The following is a 21,527-nucleotide window of genomic DNA, read 5'->3' on the forward strand; positions in this document are numbered from 1 at the left end:
GCTGCATGTTTTCATGATAATGCAAACCGCATGAAGCTTTGAAGTTACATGAAGTTCCATGCATATGAAACAGGTAATTATCAGCACTTAATATTCCCCGGAGTTACTTCCCTTGCTACCTGTTTTCTGAAATTAGCCCATTTTTTTGTCTTTTTGTCCGATAGCATAGTTTTTAAAGAGGACACATATTCAAGAACGTTATTCAAGACTGCCTTGAAAAGTCGACGCTATAAAATAATATTTTCTCAGGGCGTTTTGTCTGTATCTATTTCCTATGTACTCGTTTCATCTGATGACATAAAGCGATCGTAGTGTCTATCTGTTCTTAAAGCTTTATATGTGTGTTAATAGTTTACATATATGTATAGTTTCATATTATTCATTACTATATGAACAGTCACAATTCTAATGTGCCCGCGGGCGGGGAAAGTGACAAGGTTGTTTTCTTGTTGACAATAGTTTGAATCACAGAGTGGTCTTACCTTGTGGTGAGTTCTCTCTGCCCTCTCTCATGACTGAAGTGGGAACGAGTCAATGTTCTTCCAGACGGCGTCGTAACCACGTTGTACTTGTGCGTTAGATTTCCTGGATAAGTAAACCAAAGCATGTGTTATAATTGAACTAAATTTTAGTTTTCAGTTAAGCCATGAAAATGCATGTCAGCTGTGCCCGTGAGCATGATTTTACGCCGCTTTCAGCAATATTCTCGCAATATCACAGCGAGGGACACCGGAAAAAGGGTTGACACACTGCACCCTTATAGACCATTATGGTCTTCAGCTTTAACTACCGGGTTCTTCAGCTTTCGCTACTACGCCCAAGCGTCCCTGTATCGTACTGAACGCATGCACGTCATACTTGTACTGTTTGATTCCTGCTCTATGACACCGTCCTCAACTAGCGATGCAGCACAACACGTGGCTGTTTTCTACAAGGAGTAGCGGCGGTAGGGTAGCCTAGTGGTTAAAGCGTTCGTTCGTCACCTCGATGACGAGGGTTCAATTCCAAAAATGTGTGAAGCCCTTTTCTGGTGTCCCCCGCCGTGATGTTGCCGGAATAATGCTAAAAAGGGCGTAAAACCATACTGACCCACTCACTACAAGGGATAACTCACCTAGGTGATCTAGATCTGTTGTCTCATACGAGTTCGTGCTTCCTCCAGAGTCCTTGACAACAATGACACAAAATGTATACAATGCATGTAGAAATATGCCGCTACACGATGGGATTAACTTAACATTAATATTAATCACCGCAAATGTATATCAGAACAAACTCATAATTATAGAGAAGAAACATGGAGCACAAAGTATGCTCAACAGAGTAGCCAGTGTGTCAACCTGTTAAATCTAAGAATTTGATTTTGTACAATGTAATAGCTAAGCTCATACAAGTGCTTATAATATTATATGTGATTTTCATATCGATTTGGCCTTTCACACCCAATGGCATTAGTCTGGGCAGAAAATCGTGGATGCTTTTTCTCTGACATTGAAGTTTTACATATAGTATCGCAATGTATACCCTGACAGTAACAGAGAAAAGACTGGTGACAGCTTTCTTGATGACCACCAGCTCGTCCTCGTCTTTAGGATGGACATGGACCAGGTCAATAGATCCTTTAGTACTTGTCCGAAACAGGAATCTGCAAGGTGAGTAATAAAAACCTATAAAGACGTCTAAAGAATCAGAAGAAGTCTCCAGCAAATGTCACCCAGCAGAATCAAACATGATGGTACGATCACCATGATGCAGGTGTATAAAGAGACAGGTGCTATACACAAGTGGACGAAATACAATTGTTTGATGACCCATAACACATACAAGATCCTAAAACATCAACACAAGAAAACAAATAAAACAAATGAACAGACTCATGCTCAACAGCATTCTTGGGCGGACGTCTCAAGGCATGAAGACTTCTTTCAAGAGCATCCCTTACTTGTTGGATGGGATTGCGGTCAGGTGATCTCGATAGCCACTCCATGACGTCAATACCAGCCTTTTGCAGGATATATGTCAAAACAGCTGTGTGTGGTGTGGCATTGTCATGTTGGAATTGGAGGTCTGGACCATGAGCAGCCATGAACCAGCTCGGGGACAAGGAAATGGTGACGATATCCCGCTGCATTGACGTTCCCACAAATTACGATAAGACGTGAGCGTACGTTCCCGCAGAAAGCTATCCGAACCATTACGATACGACCACGAAATCTGTCAACTTCCTGTTCGCAGCACTGGGCGTGACGTGACGCTCACCGCACCGACGCCTCACTAGCACTCTTCCGTCGGCAAATCGCAGCGTAAAACGAGGTTCGCCTCTAAACACAACCCTATTGCATTCTCTTTGGTGCCAGCGCAGCTGCAGTTGTGCCAGCGTTCATTACGGTTTACCTCAGAATCAGGACGTCGGGCACGAAGATGAACAGCGCGCATGCGGTTTCGTGTGGCCTGGGCAGTTAAACGACCCCTACACAGCTTATTTCTGGTTGACGTTGCGGTCATAAAACATCACGCAAATGATGTAACCGAATTTGATTGCCCTCGACATGCATGTGGTGTCACACGTGGCCGTTCTGACCTGGGGCGATCAGATGTCGTACCTGTTCGATGCACAAGTGTCCTCGGTTTGTAAATAATTGTTGTCCGTCTACTGCATCTCATGGAACGTACAGCAGCCATTGTAGACTGGCCAGGTTGGAGAATGCCAAATGCATGTTCACGTTCAACAAATCTCAAATCATCCAAAGGCGCCTGATTGACACTAAGCGTACCTATATAACGTGTATGTCAACGGTTTGGGAGGGAGAACGGACATCCGCACTGACACATATGCCCACCTCACACATCCCTCCAGCCCCAACCCCATTTCAATCAAAACAAACATTTGTCAATTCCAAACTGATGTAAAGAGGTATTATATCGATCGTATATCGATTAGTGCCATTCAGGACTCACGTTAATCTTCCAAAACGATCCGTTCGGTGCTATGAAAATAGTGCTCGCTTATATTACCTGCTATTTATCATCAACTCACTCAGTTCAGTGCTTAGGGTCATTCACTTGTATAGTTTTTATGTAGACATAACCATTTCATGACAAAAGCACCGGGAAGAACTCTGTCATGGCAACACGTGATTGCTACGTTAACCACCTCCTGCTGAAGACAAAACCATAACTACATGTCCGTAACAGCTTGTAAAGATACTCACATTGTTTCAAATTCCAACCTTTTGGGTTACTGAAGTCTGCAAAATAGGAAAACATATTTGTTTTGATAGTGAATACACATTTTCGAAACCACAATATCAGGTAGGTGACACATTGCGACCAAACGATTCTCATTTCCCTCGGCTTTTACGATCATTATTATCTGAACATATATTATGACAGGGTTTATCTGAGGATTGTATACTGAACAAAGGAAGAAACTTCACATTTGGAGAAATGAATTAAATTGAAAATGGGTAGTACAAGGTTGTTTTGTTGTTTAACGCCGCACTCAGTAATATCACGACTATATCAAGGTGGTCTGTAAGTAATCGAGTCTGGACCAGACAATCCAGTGATTGACATCATGAGCATCAATCTACAAATTTGGATACGATGACATGTGTCACAACAAGACAGCAAGCATGTCCACCCGATATCGTTAGTCGCCTCTTACGACAAGCATGAGTTGCTGCTCTGACCCGGATCTTCAGGAATCGACAAGGTAGTTAATGTGGGCAAATACCATAAAGCTAGGTCTGACCTGGATCTTCAGGGGTCTACAAGGTAGTTAATGTGGGCAAATACCATAAAGCTAGGTCTGACCTGGATCTTCAGGGGTCTACAAGGTAGTTAATGTGGTCAAATACCACAAAGCTAGGTCTGACCTGGATCTTCAGGGGTCTACAAGGTAGTTAATGTGTGTGAAGCCAGGGTCTGACCTGGAATTCAGGGGGTCTGCAGGTAATGGGCAACAAATGCTTGTGGTCTGACCTGGACCTTCAGGGTCGACAAATACCATAAAACTAGGTCTGGACCTGGATCTTAGGTCTGACCTGGGGGTCTACAAGGTAGTTAATGTGGGTCATATGACCTGGATCTTCAGGGGTCTACAAGGTAGTTAATGGGCCAAATACCTGACCTGGATCTTCAGGGGTCTACCAGGATCATAAAACTAGGTCTGACCTGGATCTTCATGTGGGTCTGGAAACTACAAGGTAGATTAATGTGGGAAGGTTAATGTGGTCAAATACCACAAAGCTGGACCTGGATCTTCAGGGGTCTACAAGAGTAGTTAATGTGGGTCAAATACCACAAAGCTAGAGTCTGACCTGTATCTTCAGGGGTCTACAAGGTAGTTTAATGTGGACAAATACCACGAAGCTAGGTCTGACCTGGATCTTCAGGGGTCTACAAGGTAGGTAATGTGGTCAAATACCATAAAAGCTAGGTCTGACCTGACGCATCCATGACCACGCATTCCAACTGTGGTAAACCACGCGGGTGCATGCAGCACGCTCTTTGTGAAATCGCGACCCTGCACGTGTGCGGGTTCACGTGACCACAGTTTCATGTTCCTTGCTACCAACCCGTGAAGATCCGGGTTAGAGTTGATCTTCAGTTACCCATGCCTGTCGTAAGAGGTGACTAACGGGATCGGGTGGTCAGACAAGCTGACTTGGCCGACACATGTCATGGTATCCCAATTGCGTCGATCAATGCTCACGCTGCTGACTGCTCACTGTATTGTCTGGTCCAGACTCGATAATTTACAGACCGCCGCCATACAGCTGGAATATTGCTGAGAGCGGCGTAAAACTAGACTCACTCACTCCTAACTGCCAGTGTACTGGCTAGAGTACTGTGGCTGTTACGCGTGCCCTGAGATGCAGAAGACGGATCGCCCCAGGTCAGGACGGGGGCGTAACGCCACATGCCGGCTGCGTCAGTTGATGACCGCAAGGTGAACCGGTATCGCACCATTTAGGGAACTCGAAACTGTTTATGCCGATTCTGACCGAGGTAAACCGTAAAAGAATGTCTACGCTGGGCACAGTTGCACATGCACTGGGACCAGGAGAATGAAATGGGGTTGTTTATACGGTTTACGCTGCGATTTGCCGCCGGAAGAGTGTGAGCGTGGCGTCGGAACGCTGAACGTCAACTCCAGTGCTGCATACATGAAGCTGATCGATTTCGTAGCGGCAGCGTAATAGTTTGGGGAGCTTTCTGCGGGAACATGACCTCACGTCTTCTCGTAATTGGTGGGAACGTCAATGCAGCGGGATATCGTGACCATTTCCTTGACCTGGACCTGGTTCGTAGCTGCTCATGGTCTAGACCTCCAATTCCAACATGACAATGCCACACCACACACAGCTGTTTTGACACATATCCTGCAAAATGCGGGTATTGACGTCATGGAGTGGTCACAAGACCAACTGACCACAATCCAATCGGACACGCATGGGATACTCTGTGAATAGTTTTCGTGCCTTGAGACATCAACCAACCCCAGAATGTTGAAGTGCTGGGCGCCAAGTTGGTACAGCAATGGTGCAGGTTGCCTAACGCTGTGTTCATGGGTGTTCAATGAGACAACGTTGTCTTGCTGTTGTGAACACGAGAGGGGCATACGCGGTACAGAACAAACATCAATACAGATGAAACAAAATAGCGACCCCAGCATCCTACCGTTGACTTTAAAGGGTGCACCTGACGCAGCTTAATGCCTTATCATCGATAACCCGGATTTATCCCTAGCAACACACTATAGGGGTTCCGCCATATAGCTGGAATATTGCTGAGTGCGGCGTAAAACTAAACTCACTCACTCACTCACTAAAACTAAAGGGGTATGTTTGGGACATAAAGTGACACATGTGAGGTTTCGTTTTTGTGTTTAGTATATATGTATCAAGATGTTGTTGGACAACAATACACGTGAAAGAATACTCACATCTGCCATTTGCAAACTGCACAATACTGATCACACGTAACGAATGCAGTCTCCCGCCATCCTCTGTCGTACTGAGGGCTCTGATCTTGAACTGAAGGTATTCAAAAACACCAATGCGGTCATTAATTCCGTCAAAGTATTCTAGTTTGGCTTACAATTTTTGGGGGGATAATTTACAAGTCAGCGCCATAGAATAAGTTTCGATTATCTCCGAAACAGATTTCAATAGAAGTAAACGGTATATCTGTGATGAAATTGGTATATTTTGCAATATATGAAATTACTACACTGTTCAAGCTTGAGTCCTATATATAGTTAAGCGGTGTACAAGGCTGTGGGAAAAGCGTGTCGACCACTTAGTTTGAATGTCAGGAGCTGAAGGTTTCCTATAAATATTGAAACTTTGAAAATGCATGTTCACATTACAGGTTAATAATTACAACTTACCTTCAGAACAGTGGTGATATTTTTATGGCCGAACAGTTCCGACACAGAGGAGTAGGTATACTGATGGTCGTAGTCGTCTTGGAAGAAATACCCTGACTGTATGAGCACAGTAGCAGGAGGGGGTGGCTCCCCACCCAGCCGGCGCTCTTCATGATAGCGGTGTACGCGCAGCTCTGGAGGAACCTTAGCTAACAGCCTACTGTATATACCTGACAAGTTATTTTTATTATCCAATGCACTTACAGCAGTTTAGCAGGCGTTACAAGCAATGTGAGTGACAGAAAGATAACGTATTCAGTTTGGCTGGGTTTTATTTAACTCCTAACCAGAGCTGTCGAAAGAATACATTCTGTCTTATCAAGCGTATATAACAGATCATGGCGTACAGCTGAACACACCGCAGGCTTGTCATGTTGCGTCTGGTTTTCTTCTTTGTTATATCGGGGCTGTTCCCACACGACAGTCATTCTACCGACAACTCCTTCCACCACAACGTGGACTTCACAACTGACGACAATGGAGAACGGTTCAAGCTTCACAGTTCTGGTGTCCTCAGTGATGTTGTTGATCTTGATAGTGTTGATGGACTAAAGGTATGTGGGTATGAACGGTTGCAATGAATTGTGTGTACATATATAGTTTGAGTGAACCAATCTGATACTCCATGCAGAGATACGGGTTGTCCTTCCAAAACTATGACGCCACAGTCCGTTGCACATTTAAAGTTGCGTCCCGCATTCGTGCCAGGATCCGATGGTCGAAATTGATAAAATGCTGTTCAAAGCGGTAAAATTCAGAACATATGCATTTACTCGTCTATAACATTTCACAGATGACAGAAAGCATTATGGATTCTTTAGCACAATTTGATTTTTGTGGAGACGTTCTGGTTCTAATTTCTGATAAAGTAGATTAAAAATATGATCATATGTACATGTATGACCGAGTACCGTTGACCAAATCTGGCGTGGGTTGGCGTGTCTTGAGGACAATGGGTACACAGGCGATACTGACATTTCAATTCCATATTGCAAAGTGATTTACTTGCACGTTAGGAATATCTTCCTTTCAGGCCTGACATTGGTATAATTCCTTTTTTCTGCTTATTAGTGTATATCCCCGACAATATGCTGTTAGTTGGAAACTAGTTTCAATAGCCACCCTACAAGGGTTTCATATTTATGATTCATTTTGTGGATTTTGATCTGATTTTGAAAATATTAGTAGAAACTCGACATCTACTTATATTCAATTTTAATAATTAGTAACAAGAATGATCACGAGAGGACACATATTTTCCAGCGCCTCGTGTGTGTGGATGACAGGATCCTGTTGGTGACCACCCAGAAGGATGTGGGCAGGGACTGGAGAGTGGGTCAGCTCATCCTGGGGAGCACAACATGGAGGTGTAATGCGTCACAGGGATCTGGTGGAGATGGAATCTATGCTAAGATCTCCAGCATCTACTTTCCAACTGAATATCGTATTTCCATACACGTTGTCCCTGCTGGGTGAGTGATTTGATTAGTTTTATACATGATGTTCAGAAAGGAATTTCGACAACTCCAATGTTCAGCAAATGAAGATTTCATAAAGATCCAGATTGGCTTCTGATTCAGTGGTACAGGTTCATTACATCTCTGTCTCTCTGAATCTAAATCTGTAGAAGGAAAACTGAAATATCACGTAAACCCGAAATTAGGCCAAACTGTCGGGATCTCGCATACCTGACTCAAATCAGGAATGACGGAGACCGGTCTCACGTGGACCATCACGTACTGTCTGAGTAAGCTTCACGTTAAGGGAGGTCAAGATTTTCAAACCATTTCTGGTTGTGACATGTGTAGTGACTCCGTGACGGAGACCGGTCTCACGTCGACGATCGCGTACTGTCTGAGTAAGCTTCACGTTAAGCCATTTCTGTGTGTAGTGACTGTGACGGAGACCGGTCTCACGTCAACGATCGCGTACTGTCTGAGTAAGCTTCACGTTAAGCCATTTCTGTGTGTAGTGACTGACGGAGACCGGTCTCACGTCGACGATCGCGTACTGTCTGAGTAAGCTTCACGTTAAGCCATTTCTGTGTGTAGTGACTGTGACGGAGACCGGTCTCACGTCGACGATCACGTACTGTCTGAGTAAGCTTCACGTTAGGTGATTTCTGTGTGTAGTGACTGTGACAGCGTGGTGACGTTTTGCTGAAATCAGGAGAGCTGTGTGCAACGATTCTATCACAATATATCCAAGCATAGGTTGTCAAACACTAGCTCTCTATCTGTTCACCATTAAACTGTGAAACTGTAGGGACACCAAGTCAGTTTGTACTGGGATAGTCATTTTAGTCATTATTTAATAGAATGTTTCTGTTTCTATCATGCAAAAGTAATCATTTGAGTAAATATATACGGGACAAAAAAAGAAACAAAAAGAAAGTAAATCGAGATTGTTCATGTAATTGAAAATGTAAGGAATCGTTGTTTAATTTCAGTATGTCTTGGACCAGTTCACATTCCTTTAACAGTTTGTACAACAAAGTGAAGACAGGGCGATATATATATATGAGTGATATTTGGTTATAGTATTAGTCTCACCAAATGTTATACGAGCGACAACAACTCTAACACTCACATTCATTGCCTGTATACACTGGACATTAATGCACAACGTTGTCAAATATTCAGAAAAGTATTGGATGAAAACTCCCTGTAAAGTAAGTAATACGTGGAATAAACCTATTCGAAGTTTAGTTTTCGCCCTTCTAAGAAAGAGCAAAACCGACACGATTACAGATGTTTGGTACTTAAAATAAGCATTTCTTGGACATAAAGAAACTCCTTCAGGTCTCTGTTAGCACTATCGGACAGATATTACTTTTGGAAGGAAATGACACACCGGACGAAATGATAATATAATCATGACGCCTACCGGGGATACTTGGAGATAGTAAAACGGATGACAACAATTTAGGAGGGTCTCCTGATAACATTGAAGTGGTGACAGCGCAGCTACTCAAGCTTTGAGCCTTGATAATACCTGCAGTGGGGGCTCGGCTCTTTTGTGACTGAACCGCTTTCGTAAAATGTAGAGGAATACGACCAGAGACAATCATGGTTAATATATTACCTTGAATTAACTAATTTTGCATATGGGGGCAGTCAAAGAATAACCAGTTTCGTTATCTGCCGAAACAGATACCATTTAGCGTAAAACACGGCAGAATATAATAACGGTGGAAATAATGTGGATGGACTGACTGACTGAGTTTAGTTTTACGCCGCTTTTAGCAATATTCCAGCAATGTCATGGCGGGGAACACCAGAAATGAGCTTCACATGTATTCATATGTGGGGAATCGAACCCAGGTCTTCGGCGTGACGATGTTTGGATGATACCGTAGAGGGTGTTCACGAAAGGGACCTGCCCAGTGTCCTTCACTGGAATCTGTTTCCCTCTTCTTCTTCTATGACGTTGATGTTTCGTATTGCACCAGTTGAAATAGTATCGCCTGCATCAGCAACATACAGAACAATCCATCACAAAATGATTTATGTGCACATTGGAGCTCTGTTTGACTATAACAGTGTTTTTCGTGTTTGATACGCCAAGTTAAAATTATTATAGCAAATTAACAAAATTTAATGTAATTACCTTTTGAGATTTGAGGCACTAGTAACGTGCGCTATTGACTGATTAAATCCTTAAAATGTCCACCAACTTCATAATTTACATCAATGTCAATAGGAGCAAGTGGAATACGTTTTATGTTTTATAGCCATAGGGACTTGTATGGCATTGCCGACATCATGGATACATGCGAGCATGTGTAAGCGAATGTCCGAGACAGGTTAAACTTTGCAGTTTTGTAGTTTTTTCCCAACTATAGGTAGGGGTATGATGTTGAGAAACCTACAAAGTCAGGGTTCGAACCCACCATCACGAACACTACCCGTACCTAGCGAAGCAGACTACTGGGGTGTATTTTAAGAAATTAATGTATATTCATAACTGTTTAGCTTGGTCATGTTTGCAGGGTGTGAAACTTTCATACAAAGTCTCTACAACAACTGGAAAAACTTCAACTGCCAAAAGTGGCAGATATGATTTTAAGCTGTCGAATTTCTAATCGACTTTCACAAGTAGCAGACAAGTTGAATGTGTTCAAGACTACGATAACAGCTGTCTCGCGTAGGCCACCCCGATTTCATTGTTCAAGACCCGTGAAGATCCGGGCTAAAATAGGTCTTCAGCAACCCATGCTTGCCACAAAGGCAACTATACTTGTCGTAAGAGGCAACTAATGGGATCAGGTGGTCAGCTTCGCTGACTTGGTTGACACATGTCATCGGTTCCCCATTGCGCAGATCGGTGCTCATGCTGTTGATCACTGGATTGTCTGGTCCAGACTCGATTATTTACAGAGCGCCGCCATATAGCTGGAATATTGCAGAGTGCGGCGTAAAACTAAACTCACTCACTCACTCATGCTCTTCAACGTGTAAAAGATCCGCCAGTAGTGTAACAATATGTCAATATGAGTAACCGTACCATATATTTCTCAACACCAGCAATATTTCCATGTCAAGCATCATGTTAAGCCATCATCAAGCATTGTTTCGGTCACTTGTTTATGACCATGCCACGCACCGTCGTTTGTTATGAACATTTCATATCTTTTATGCAATATGTTTGTCCTTACTATAGTGCCTGGTTCTGACAGATGCCTTGATCACAGGTAGTGCAGTAGGGCATAGATCGAGAGTGAACATGACTGAACGATTAATGGTTAAAGCCACAATAAAATACGTTTAAGGTTTTATATAGCATTGCCATGTTTTCCTAAAAGAATTTGTTAATTCGATTTCTGTCGACATCAATTGTCAAGGAATGCGATTCAAATGCTGCAAAGAATGGGCGGACTACCCTTGTGTATCACAGAGAAGATATATGCTGATATGTCCTGTATTACTAGGGTCCAATAAGATGCTGTATATATATTTTATTAAGTGCTAAAGAACTCCCCCACGACCCCCACACTCTAAAGACAACCCCATCCCTATCCCCTTTGACATTGTTCTCTTGTAACAAGCTGCCAACTTCTCTGTTAATTCACGGAAATACGAAAAGGGTAGCATAACTAAACATAACTAAACCTAATGGCTGTTCTTTTATTTCAAGGCCTTATGACATGATAGAGGAGGCCAACATTCACTTCCGCTACAGCCCTGGACGATCGGATCTGCCCGTTGAAACCAAGCAGCGTCATCGCCGTTACTTGTCGAACATCCTCACCAAAATACTCGGGACTCTCGACTGGCACGCCAATTTCTCAACCAGAATACCCTTCAATGAACATCATAATCTAAGCAGTGGCCCAGACAAATACTTTGCAGTCCACAAGACCTCAGGTGCGAGACAGTTAAATGTGACATTTTCTCCGTCGCAAGAAGACCTTCTTATGCTGAAGGATGACTTCACTGTGAGGTGCATGGATTGTCATGGAGGAACAGACATGTCATATGTGTTGTGAGTATGTTGTTATATTGTATATCAATGTTGTTATATCACATATCCATGTGTTCAAACCAGCTAGAGCAAGAGTGCAGCAAGAGGTCTTTGGTGTTTTACATGTTGTTCTACATGACTAGGCGTGTAAGTATTTGGCCTAAATGTTGACCTGACAGTCACAGGATTGATAGTGTGAGCACTCATCCACGTCTTGACGGTATGAGGACAGGTAATCAACCAAGTCATCGACCCTGACCCGTTATCCCTTTTTCGGGTCTGACGACCTACAGAATCATTAAAGTGTCGGTAATTTTGAATTCTAACCTAACAAAAAGTCGACACCGTTCACGGATGGTCAAATGGCATAGACTTATTCATCTCATCTCACCTGAAGTTTTTCTACAGATAGAGGTTAAGGCTGAGGTCTACCAGTGTGAAGAGTTGCAAACTTTTTAAACAGGGCAGCCAGACTGGATGGCGGGTGGAATGAAAGGAGGGGTGTATTCCGTTTGTGCATTTATTTTTATCAAGCGTTGGCTTGAGCCACCTACTCTGAAGATGAGGGATATTCCACAGCTTTTTCGTTCCTTTCCGACTATTTGTTTTGCCATATACACAGACAACGCCCATAAGAATTGTATAATTGTGGTCCCAATTCATAGGAGGCTGCTTGCGATATTTGGTCCTTGTTGGATAACAGGCAAAGGTATGTATTGTTATAATCACTTGTGATTATATGAGCAGAAAGTTAGTGGGAGTCTGGCGAGCAGTTGGTAGAAGCATGCTGTGAATGTTTCAGTATTGGTGAATACAATTAGTACATGCATGTGTCATCTGATGTGCTAAGGATCCCAATCGTGGCGAATTAGGCATCCTAATATACGATCGGTGCATCGTTGAAGCTGGTGGACTCAACTCGCTATCAGAAATCACTCTACCAGTCCGTGATATTGCATATCTAGAGTATCTTGAATTTGTCAAGACAAACCGTATACTTTATCATTACAGTGAACTGCTCATAAAGAAGGTAAACAACAAGCCGAAACTGGTGAAATACATATCACAGGTGAGAAGTATCAGTATGTTACCATTCCTTCGAAGAAGAAGTTCATTGTATTTTACGCTTCAGGCCCACATACAGAGTAAACAAAATATACATTAACTTACACAAGTAGATGTTACATGCAGTATTGCATCAATGTGGATACAGAATATGTTTCAATGCGTTATTTCTTAAGATTGTTGCATTATTTAGCTTAGCAGTTATTACGAAGTTAAACCTTTCTCTGCAATGTCACCATTAAATAAATTAATGATACAGCTGATATATTCTGACTGAAATAACATTAGCTTCTTGATAAATAACAGATGTTCGATACACATTCACATATATATTTCTTGCCCCACAGCTCGAAGGTGAATCCCAACTACGGGCTGATATTGAAGTGGAGTTCAACCAGGAGATGGGCGTGAACTACACAACCCCCTGTGGGAGACTGGGCCGATAGAACTCATCCGCATACCCGTGGCTGTAGTCAGGCGACTACCTCCAGTGGAGCTATCTCTTGCTTACAACACACAAGCTCTGGCAAGCGTCTTTGGTTACCGGAGGCTCTGGTAGAGGCAGAACAGGGTTCAGAGCAAGTGGCAGATATACAATATGTGAGTATATGTGAAGTTTACTATGTAGATTAACGTCTTTACTACCAGGTGATGTCATCTGAGAGTATTTGTGTACTAATGTCATGAATGGGATGTAGACATAGGTCCTTGATTGCAATATGCAGTGTCAATATTGTGAAGATTCAATTGCTATATTTTCTCGTCTCTCGTCTATGACACGACAAAGGAGGCGATACACTTAATATTTTAGCGATAATATTCTTATCCTGTGCCTGTCAATGGTGAATGTGTGGTCACTACATCGATAACCCTACATATTTTCTACTTTCGTTCAGAAGTGTGTCACCTTTAGCTTGTCATAGTATGAACAACCTAAATGAAATTGATAGATTTCTCGTTTGCACCTCAAATATTGTTTAAACGTTTCTGTTTTATCATATTTTTCCTAAGACCTTTATCAATATATTTTTTAAAAATACGTGGATAGATACACAATATATCAATAGATCTGTTTTGCCCATCATATATGAGCCATATATTAGTCATATGTATTCTGACAAGGAACTTTATGCTACCTTTTGGTGAAACAATTATCAACGTTATCTTTGATTGTATTGTATGTTTGCATGGTGTACAGTTGGAACATTTGCTTCAGCCTTTAAGATCTGTATCGACACCACACAGCCTGTAGTTATTATTTCAATGCTTAATCCGTTGTAGCGCAGAAGTTTGAGGCATCATCATCGCTACACGGAGACATAACATCTCACGCCTGGACATCGGATGGACAGGACACAGTAGAAGATGGCTGTTCCTGACACATTCAACGTCACCGTCAATGTGTTCCAGAAGGTAGTAGTTGAATGCATTCTTTGATTTGTTTTAGCATGCATGTACCATTTGAGCTTTCATGTACCATTTGAGCATTCATGTACCATTTGCCTTGGACGGTCACTGGATATGTTGTGTATAAGGTTAACGTGTTGCAATGTCACTAAACTATGTTGGGGACTACGTGAAGAGATTTACTTCTGTGTCCCATAGAAGATGAACTGCAATATATATACTGAATCAAAAAGAAACTTCACATTCTTTCTTCAGGGCACTATTAAATAACAAGAGATGGTAAGATGGTTAAATTGTTATTATTTCATTGCTGAGATCTGTGTGATGTACTCGATACACTGACAGTGTCAGACATAATCAGTTCCATTAGGCTACACCGCCGTTCCAAAACATAGGTATACAGAATGTCGAGTCACAAGAATAAAAATGCGAAATTTCTCAGTTCAATATTGTGTATGGCCGCCCCGCACATTCACCACTGCCAAACACCGTCTCTCCCATCGACTGCCTGATGCTTGTGAACACATGGTTGGGGATTCTGCGCCATTGCTCTTGCAAGGCAGCGCCAAGTTCCTGCAAATTCTGAGGTTGGTTCCTAAGACCACGAAGCCTTCTCCCAAGTGCATCCCAAACGTGCTCTATTGGATTAAGGTCGGGGACCACGATGGCCAGTCCATGACGTTGATTCCAGCGTTTTGAAGGAAATTTCGTGTCAACATTGCGGTATGCGGCCGAGCATGCATTATCATGCTGGAACTGTAGACCTGGGTCATGAGCCGCCATGAAAGGAACGAGTTCAGGGGTGAGCACCTGGTCGTGGGAAGCAGCCGCTTTGAGGTTTCCACTGATGACCAGAAGTCGGGAACGTTTTTTCCCACAGAAAGCACCCCAAACCATGCAACTTCCGCCCCGAATCTGTCGACTTCCTGTAAACAACATTGGGCATACCGTTCACGACGTCGTCTCCAGACTCTATGCCTGCCGTCCGCGAATCGGAGGGTAAACCAGGATTCCAGTCTCTGTGGGTCCATCGGAGGTGACGTTGGGCCCACAGCAGACGTTGACGTTGATGAAACGGCGTCAATATTGGCCCACGATATGGACGTCGAGAATGGAGATTGGCAGTCCGCAACCGATTTCGAATGGTCTGTGAGGACAGTCGACCTCTAAACATTTCAGCCCTGGTTCTTGAGCCGGCAGAAATCTGTCACGTAGGTGACGTAGGACGATTTGACGGTCTTCTGCTCGTGACGTCACACGTGGACGACCCGACCTTGGGTGATCAGAAGTGGTGCCAGTTTGTTGTAAACGACTTCGCAAGTCATACACAGTACGACGGCTGCATCCCATTGCTCTTGCGACGTCAATAACTGATCTTCCCGCTTGCAACATGCCAACGGCACGTTCACGTTGCACATTTGACAATCATGGAATTTTGAAGTACCGTTAGAACTGTTGTTTAAAAGTGTTTTTTCAATTCTTGAGGCCAATGCAAACACGTGCATATGAAGAAAACTTGGATGCGAAGATCACGTGATCGACTGCACATGCAAAACCTGATTTGGCACTAACGTCATTTGCACGACGAATCGATGGGTTTGAGTGGGTTTTGCTAACGTTTTTCTAGAGTCGAAAGATAAGGATCCCATTTCGGATACATAGATGTATCATCAGAGAAAAACTTTTCATTTTTTTTTTTTTTTAAATTACATTTTCTGAAGTTTCTTTTTGACTCAGTATATAAGTCAAATGTGAGGTGAGGTGAGGTGAGGTGAGGTGAGGTGAGGTGAGGTGAGGTGAGGTGAGGTGAGGGTGAGGTGAGGTGAAATTGGGTTTTACGTCGTGCTTGAGAATATTTCGCTCATATGACGACGTGCATGTGTGTATGTGTATGTGCGGCAGCTTGTACTAGCCCAGACTTATGCTGGTTTTATAGTGCTAGCCCACTGAGATACCATGCCGCAGTGAAGCATGAATGCCCTACTCAGACATATTATGCTGACTCCGAGCCGACCAGTCCTTGTTGTACCCGTTAATGCCGAGCGCCAGACAGGGACCAACAAGTACCATATTTTTAACGTGTTTTGGCATGATGCGGTCGGGGATCGAACCTGCTACCCTCCGCTCTCAGGCGGACGCTCTAATCACTACACCACGGAGGCGGTCTCAAATGTGAAGGTATACCACTAGTATATGTATTACCGTAAACATATCATGATAACAGCAACTGAGACTGCAGATTGGCTTGTACCTAAACAACATGCTGTCATCTTTTCAGATTTTCTTCAACGCATCTGTTTCCTGGAAAGTAAAGGACATAACCATCAACCTGTACCCGCCAATGGAAATAATGTACACATGTATAGCGTGTTGTGATGTGTCTGTCTGTTCAGTGTATATAGACCTGACAGAATACAGAATAACTAGTGATGAAATAATCAAACAGTTTGTTTGGCAGATGACTAAATAATGCCGTACATATATACGCGTGTTAAATGTAGACTACCAACCTGTCAAGTCGCCTAACAATATATGTACACTGCAATATGTACCTTACCGTAACACGGTTAATACAGTATTGACTTTGAATTTACAGAGGGAAGCCAAGCATGAAAATGGAATCTGTCATTAGTGGACTTGAAGTATGCACTGAAGCGACACTTGCAGTAGATGGATTGTTCTCTGTTGAAAAGTCAGCTCTTTCCGTTGAAGCATTTGGATTGAACATATGGTAAGCACCGAACTTGCTGAAATAGAAGTCATATTGGATAGGATGGGTACAATCAGCAATATTTCCGAGTTATTTTTGGAAATGACACCTTGAGACATAGCGTTATGTTGTGACATGAACTTGCATTACCAGTATGCAAAGTAAAGGTATTTGTTTCAGGGATGTTATGTTAAAATCCAAAATCACGAAGAGAGACACTCACAGAGACCAGCCTGTCCCTGACATGTTTGGCCCATTGTGACGGCCCTGCAGAACTTGGGCCTCCACTCACCTGGGACCAGGTATTGTGGCAGAAATGACTGACAGGGTTGTACGGGGCAGCAGTCTCTTCAACAAGTAAGTTGACATATTTGAATTATTCTGTCCTACAGCATAATCGATAAAGAAAGAAAAAGTAATTTATGAAGGTAGCTTTACTTTATTTCTCTATAACCTGTGCGCCATGCGAACTTCATGCTTCTTTTGATGGATTCAAGATCATAACATCGGCAGCTCAAAGATTTTTTTTCTGTTATTTCTGTTTAAGGATTGTTCATTCTGTTGTAGGTTCGAGGTTTTGGAAGGAACAGACATTGTGTTTGCTGCTGAGGAAAGTGCTCTTTGTGAACTGACTCCATCAGCATGTTCTGTATCTACAACAACCATTCAACAACCATCTGTGCCAGTAGATATGTGACACCTCGTCTTGCCCGTGCAATCACTAAACTGAGTCACTTGGTCAGAACAGAGTGGACAAACGGTATGTATGTGGAGTTTCTCGTAACAGTTTAAACTTTGGTTCGGCGGTATATTTAACAAAATAGCGTTTTCAATGCACATTAAAATACTGTAACACTAATAACATTCGATAAATTACTCTGCAAACATTTTTTGGCAATTTAAAAAAAATATCAGCAGCTGTTCCGGACACCAGGAATTTGTAATAGCAACATTAGAAAACTATGTCCAAGAGACCATGTGTGTGATATAACTAGACTGTATCTCCCATAGCAACACTCATAGTACTAGCTGCCTGGGATGAGCCAAGCCCAGCTTTTTCCTAATGGTCACCATGGAAACAATTCACTACACTACGAAGGTAGAGCTGCTGTTGTAACCTTGACAGGATTTCCAGGTATGTCTTCGTAACTGCTGTAACAGACATTGCCATGTTCTTGTTTGGGCGCAAACACATCACTATAATATTCTGCATATTGTCATCTACGGTCATGTATCAAAGGAATACATATATATTATTTCAGGTGAGACAGTTGTGTACAAAGTTAAAGAAGCGTAAGATGTTTGTCAGGATCAACATTTTTCATTTCTTAGGTTACAAAATGCGTAAGCAAATATCATTTGCTTTTTATGAATCACCTTTATCGAATAACTTATCTGAATAAAAAAGTAAATCTCTCTTTGTAAGGATTCTGTTTAATCGTGGAAGCAGGGGTTTGGGGCCCAGCAACAATTCACTCTCTGTGCGATGTTTTTCTCTGTGCGAGACTAGCAATCCAGAGCTTAGATTTCCCAAGCTCTCTTAGCGCTACGATAGTCGTAAAGTACCATTCATTAACAATAATAACGCATATGTTTCCAGATTCCAGAGTTAAATGATAAACGTCTTCATGGTCATGTTAAACGTGCCTTTAGAAACAAATGCAAACAATTACTGCATATATATATGTTGCTTTAGGATAACCTTTGCATATATGTTTGGTTTCAGGAAAGCAATACGGTGTTACACGCCTTATGTTTACTCACTAACAAACCATATCTTAAGTGTGAATACCATCGATGTATCCTCCTATAGCCGCCAACACCGTTGACAATACGACCTTTGACAGACTGGGTTCCTTTGCGTCTGTTCTGGATTCGACTTTGTCAGCATCAACAGAGACCTCGCTGTTGTGCGTGGCAATGAAGAAGGGCGGTGGGATGAACATAAGTACGGACAAAGCGATGTTTGAGGATCTGATTGCTGACGATGGTAAAGGATGATACATGTCATCACTGATTTGTTTTGATCTGTTCAATATATTTTCATTACACTTTTTGTTGTTTGTCCTCTAGGATCTAAAGCGAACATTAGAGACTGTTGTGTCTGTCATATGATATTATCAACGTTGTTAAGTAAACGTATCTCGTCACAAAAGAATGAGTAAGCACATTATAAAACACAACATACCAAATATTTGTATTTTTAAATATATGTATTTTTAATATCTTCCAGGTGATGACACTCGTTTGCAAAGTGTGCGAAAGAGGCCCCTACTCTGAATGTAGGCGACACCATACCATCCGGAGAAAGCGTGGATGAAGCATGTGGGCCTCCTCAAGGTGCCCTGAGCAGGTTGAACTCTGAAGATATGCAAAGGTATGAAAATACAACACTGCAGGGCTTCTGACTACCCCAATGCATAAACTGTATACAAGAGAACATGTTTATTCTGTACACTAATAATTCCGATGTTCTGTTCTAGGCTGTATCACTACGACATGTGTGATGTTGTGTTCAGGCCTGAGGGGAGTCCCATCAGTGTGTGTGGATTCTCCACCCGAAGATGTAGAACACCTTGTCTACCCTCCATGAACCAAACAGAACCTTGGTCATATTGTAGCACCCGGCTAATGACTCCAAGGATGGCGCTCAAACTAAGACAACTCGCTAAACTAGCACATACAGAAGGCATAGGTACATCCATATAACAGACATGATAATATTTCTATATTATATGTGTTTGTTTGTTGCTTATCCCCGTACTTAATATGCCAGCTATATGACGACGCTATATGCACAATCGGGTTTGGACAAAGAAAGTCCAGCAGCTGATCATCAGTCTCTGTATACAGTTGGGATACGATGACATGCACCGACCACGTCAGCAAGCCTACATCCCGATGAAGTCAGTCGTTTCCCACGAGCATGGTATGCTGTAGACCAATTTTATCACAGATGTTAACGTGTTGGACAGACTATCACCAAACTAAACGTCAATAAGAGTATTTATTGTTATATTGATATTGAAGTGTGATTAAAAAATACTGTAGAAATATATGTATGTTCCGTGTGTTTATTTTATTGCAGGCGTGAACGTTGAAGGGCATTTACTGAGCAGTCAGACACGCCACCGCACTTCAGAGAAGGAAGGTATTATCATTTGTTTTCCATGAACTACTTCCTCTACTCAATAATACAAAATGCAGGAACTTCATGTCCAAGATTCAATGTTAATTTACTTGGTGTTAAGAATACACCAGGGACTATGACCATTCAGCATCGCACCCTTGATAAAGCCACCTCTTCTCATTTCTAAATCTATTTCAGTATATCTGTAGACGGTAGAGATAGTCAGTTACTGTATTTGAAAACTAAACGATTCCAGGGACCTAAGATAAATTATAGGAAACTCGTAAAATATTATTTCTACGGGTAACGGTCATGTGAATAGTTCTGAACAGCAACATAAAAATCATGTATGACTTCAGGCGTCTAATATCTGATATACATATATATAGTTTTAACCAGCCTGGACGAAAATGTTTAGAAGCCTCTTATTTTGCTAGTTTTAGCGAAATTCCACAAACAATCAAACAATTAGTACTGTCGTCGGCAATAAATAATTATACTTTTATCCGGAAAAGTTAACATATTTTGTGATGAATTCCCTCATGAGGCAATGATACTTTATGTTTTCAGAGGGCTGGGTCTCACAAGTTCGCCAATTTCAAGTTTAAATAGATTGGCAGTTTTGGCTGCATGCTCTGGTTTCGATTTCATGAACTTTTCAAGCCCCAATTTATCGAAGTGTTTGTCAAGAGTCAGGACGATTTCATTGGAATACGGGTAGGGATTTTCTCATGACGACATTGCTAGGCTTGCAGTTGGCCCTCTTCCAAATGAACAAACAGAATATCTGTACCCGGAATCTCTAGAAGATGAAGCAATATCGCCAAACCTTTTTCTGGGCGTTGACAAAGAGACGTATCTCTCTGAATATTACTCAATCAAGATATGAGCTGTCCCAACAGACATTATTTGCGGGTGGACTCATCACTGCTCATGTGTCTTGATCTTATTTCCGAGGAATATGGTGATAAAGTAGAAATTGTAAAAGGTTCTGGGTATCGTACACAGTCCGTCAACATGGTGAATTTTGACATTAGGCATGTGGAGGAAATGTATAGATTCCAAACAGGTCAGGCCGTTGAGTTGAGGCCACCTCGATATCGACATAATTCCGAATTAGTGTATTTGGCTAAGACATTGTTCAGATCCTGTACGCCCTTTCTGAGACAGGAGATGAGGGGGTTTAGTGTCAGGTGTCACCAGGATCGACTGTATGTGGATATCAGACCTCTTCAAGTTGGCAATGAACTGAACTACATCACACTGTGGAACACTGGGAACACTACCTACTACAGGCAGATATTGGACATACAAGA

General features: G+C 42.3%; 1 protein-coding gene and 3 long non-coding RNA genes across 4 annotated transcripts; 2 read left to right on the forward strand and 2 right to left on the reverse strand.

Moving 5' to 3' along the window:
* Positions 1 to 506: 506 nt before the first annotated feature.
* On the reverse strand, positions 507 to 1,633 carry LOC124283906. Its single transcript, XR_006900432.1, has 3 exons — positions 1,525 to 1,633; positions 1,115 to 1,166; positions 507 to 585 (listed from the first exon to the last, which is right to left on the reverse strand). It is a non-coding gene; the product is annotated as an uncharacterized LOC124283906 (long non-coding RNA).
* Positions 1,634 to 3,230: 1,597 nt separating this feature from the next.
* On the reverse strand, positions 3,231 to 6,489 carry LOC124283888. The gene is made up of 3 exons (XR_006900429.1): positions 6,398 to 6,489; positions 5,951 to 6,041; positions 3,231 to 3,248 (listed from the first exon to the last, which is right to left on the reverse strand). It is a non-coding gene; the product is annotated as an uncharacterized LOC124283888 (long non-coding RNA).
* Positions 6,490 to 6,700: 211 nt separating this feature from the next.
* LOC124283895 lies at positions 6,701 to 17,083 on the forward strand. Its single transcript, XM_046719935.1, has 8 exons — positions 6,701 to 6,990; positions 7,700 to 7,908; positions 11,573 to 11,920; positions 12,911 to 12,968; positions 13,312 to 13,564; positions 14,246 to 14,377; positions 16,650 to 16,723; positions 16,968 to 17,083. Exons 1-5 carry the CDS (start codon positions 6,808 to 6,810, stop codon positions 13,408 to 13,410), a joined length of 897 nt encoding a protein of 298 aa, XP_046575891.1. The 5' UTR covers positions 6,701 to 6,807; the 3' UTR covers positions 13,411 to 13,564; positions 14,246 to 14,377; positions 16,650 to 16,723; positions 16,968 to 17,083.
* Positions 17,084 to 17,654: 571 nt separating this feature from the next.
* On the forward strand, positions 17,655 to 21,525 carry LOC124283840. Its single transcript, XR_006900413.1, has 7 exons — positions 17,655 to 17,841; positions 18,093 to 18,216; positions 18,895 to 19,071; positions 19,315 to 19,458; positions 19,565 to 19,776; positions 20,170 to 20,232; positions 20,782 to 21,525. It is a non-coding gene; the product is annotated as an uncharacterized LOC124283840 (long non-coding RNA).
* Positions 21,526 to 21,527: the final 2 nt, after the last annotated feature.

The sequence above is a fragment of the Haliotis rubra genome, unplaced genomic scaffold (assembly GCF_003918875.1).
Source record: "Haliotis rubra isolate DU_JTF1 unplaced genomic scaffold, ASM391887v1 Scf1097, whole genome shotgun sequence".
NCBI lineage: Eukaryota > Metazoa > Mollusca > Gastropoda > Lepetellida > Haliotidae > Haliotis > Haliotis rubra.

Coding starts and splice junctions, on each gene's coding strand:
- LOC124283895 (XM_046719935.1), top strand. CDS start 6,808: ATGTTGCGTCTGGTTTTCTTCTTTGTTATATCGGGGCTGTTCCCACAC. Junction 7,909..11,572: donor ATACACGTTGTCCCTGCTGG/GTGAGTGATTTG, acceptor TTTTATTTCAAG/GCCTTATGACATGATAGAGG. Junction 12,969..13,311: donor TGGTGAAATACATATCACAG/GTGAGAAGTATC, acceptor CTTGCCCCACAG/CTCGAAGGTGAATCCCAACT.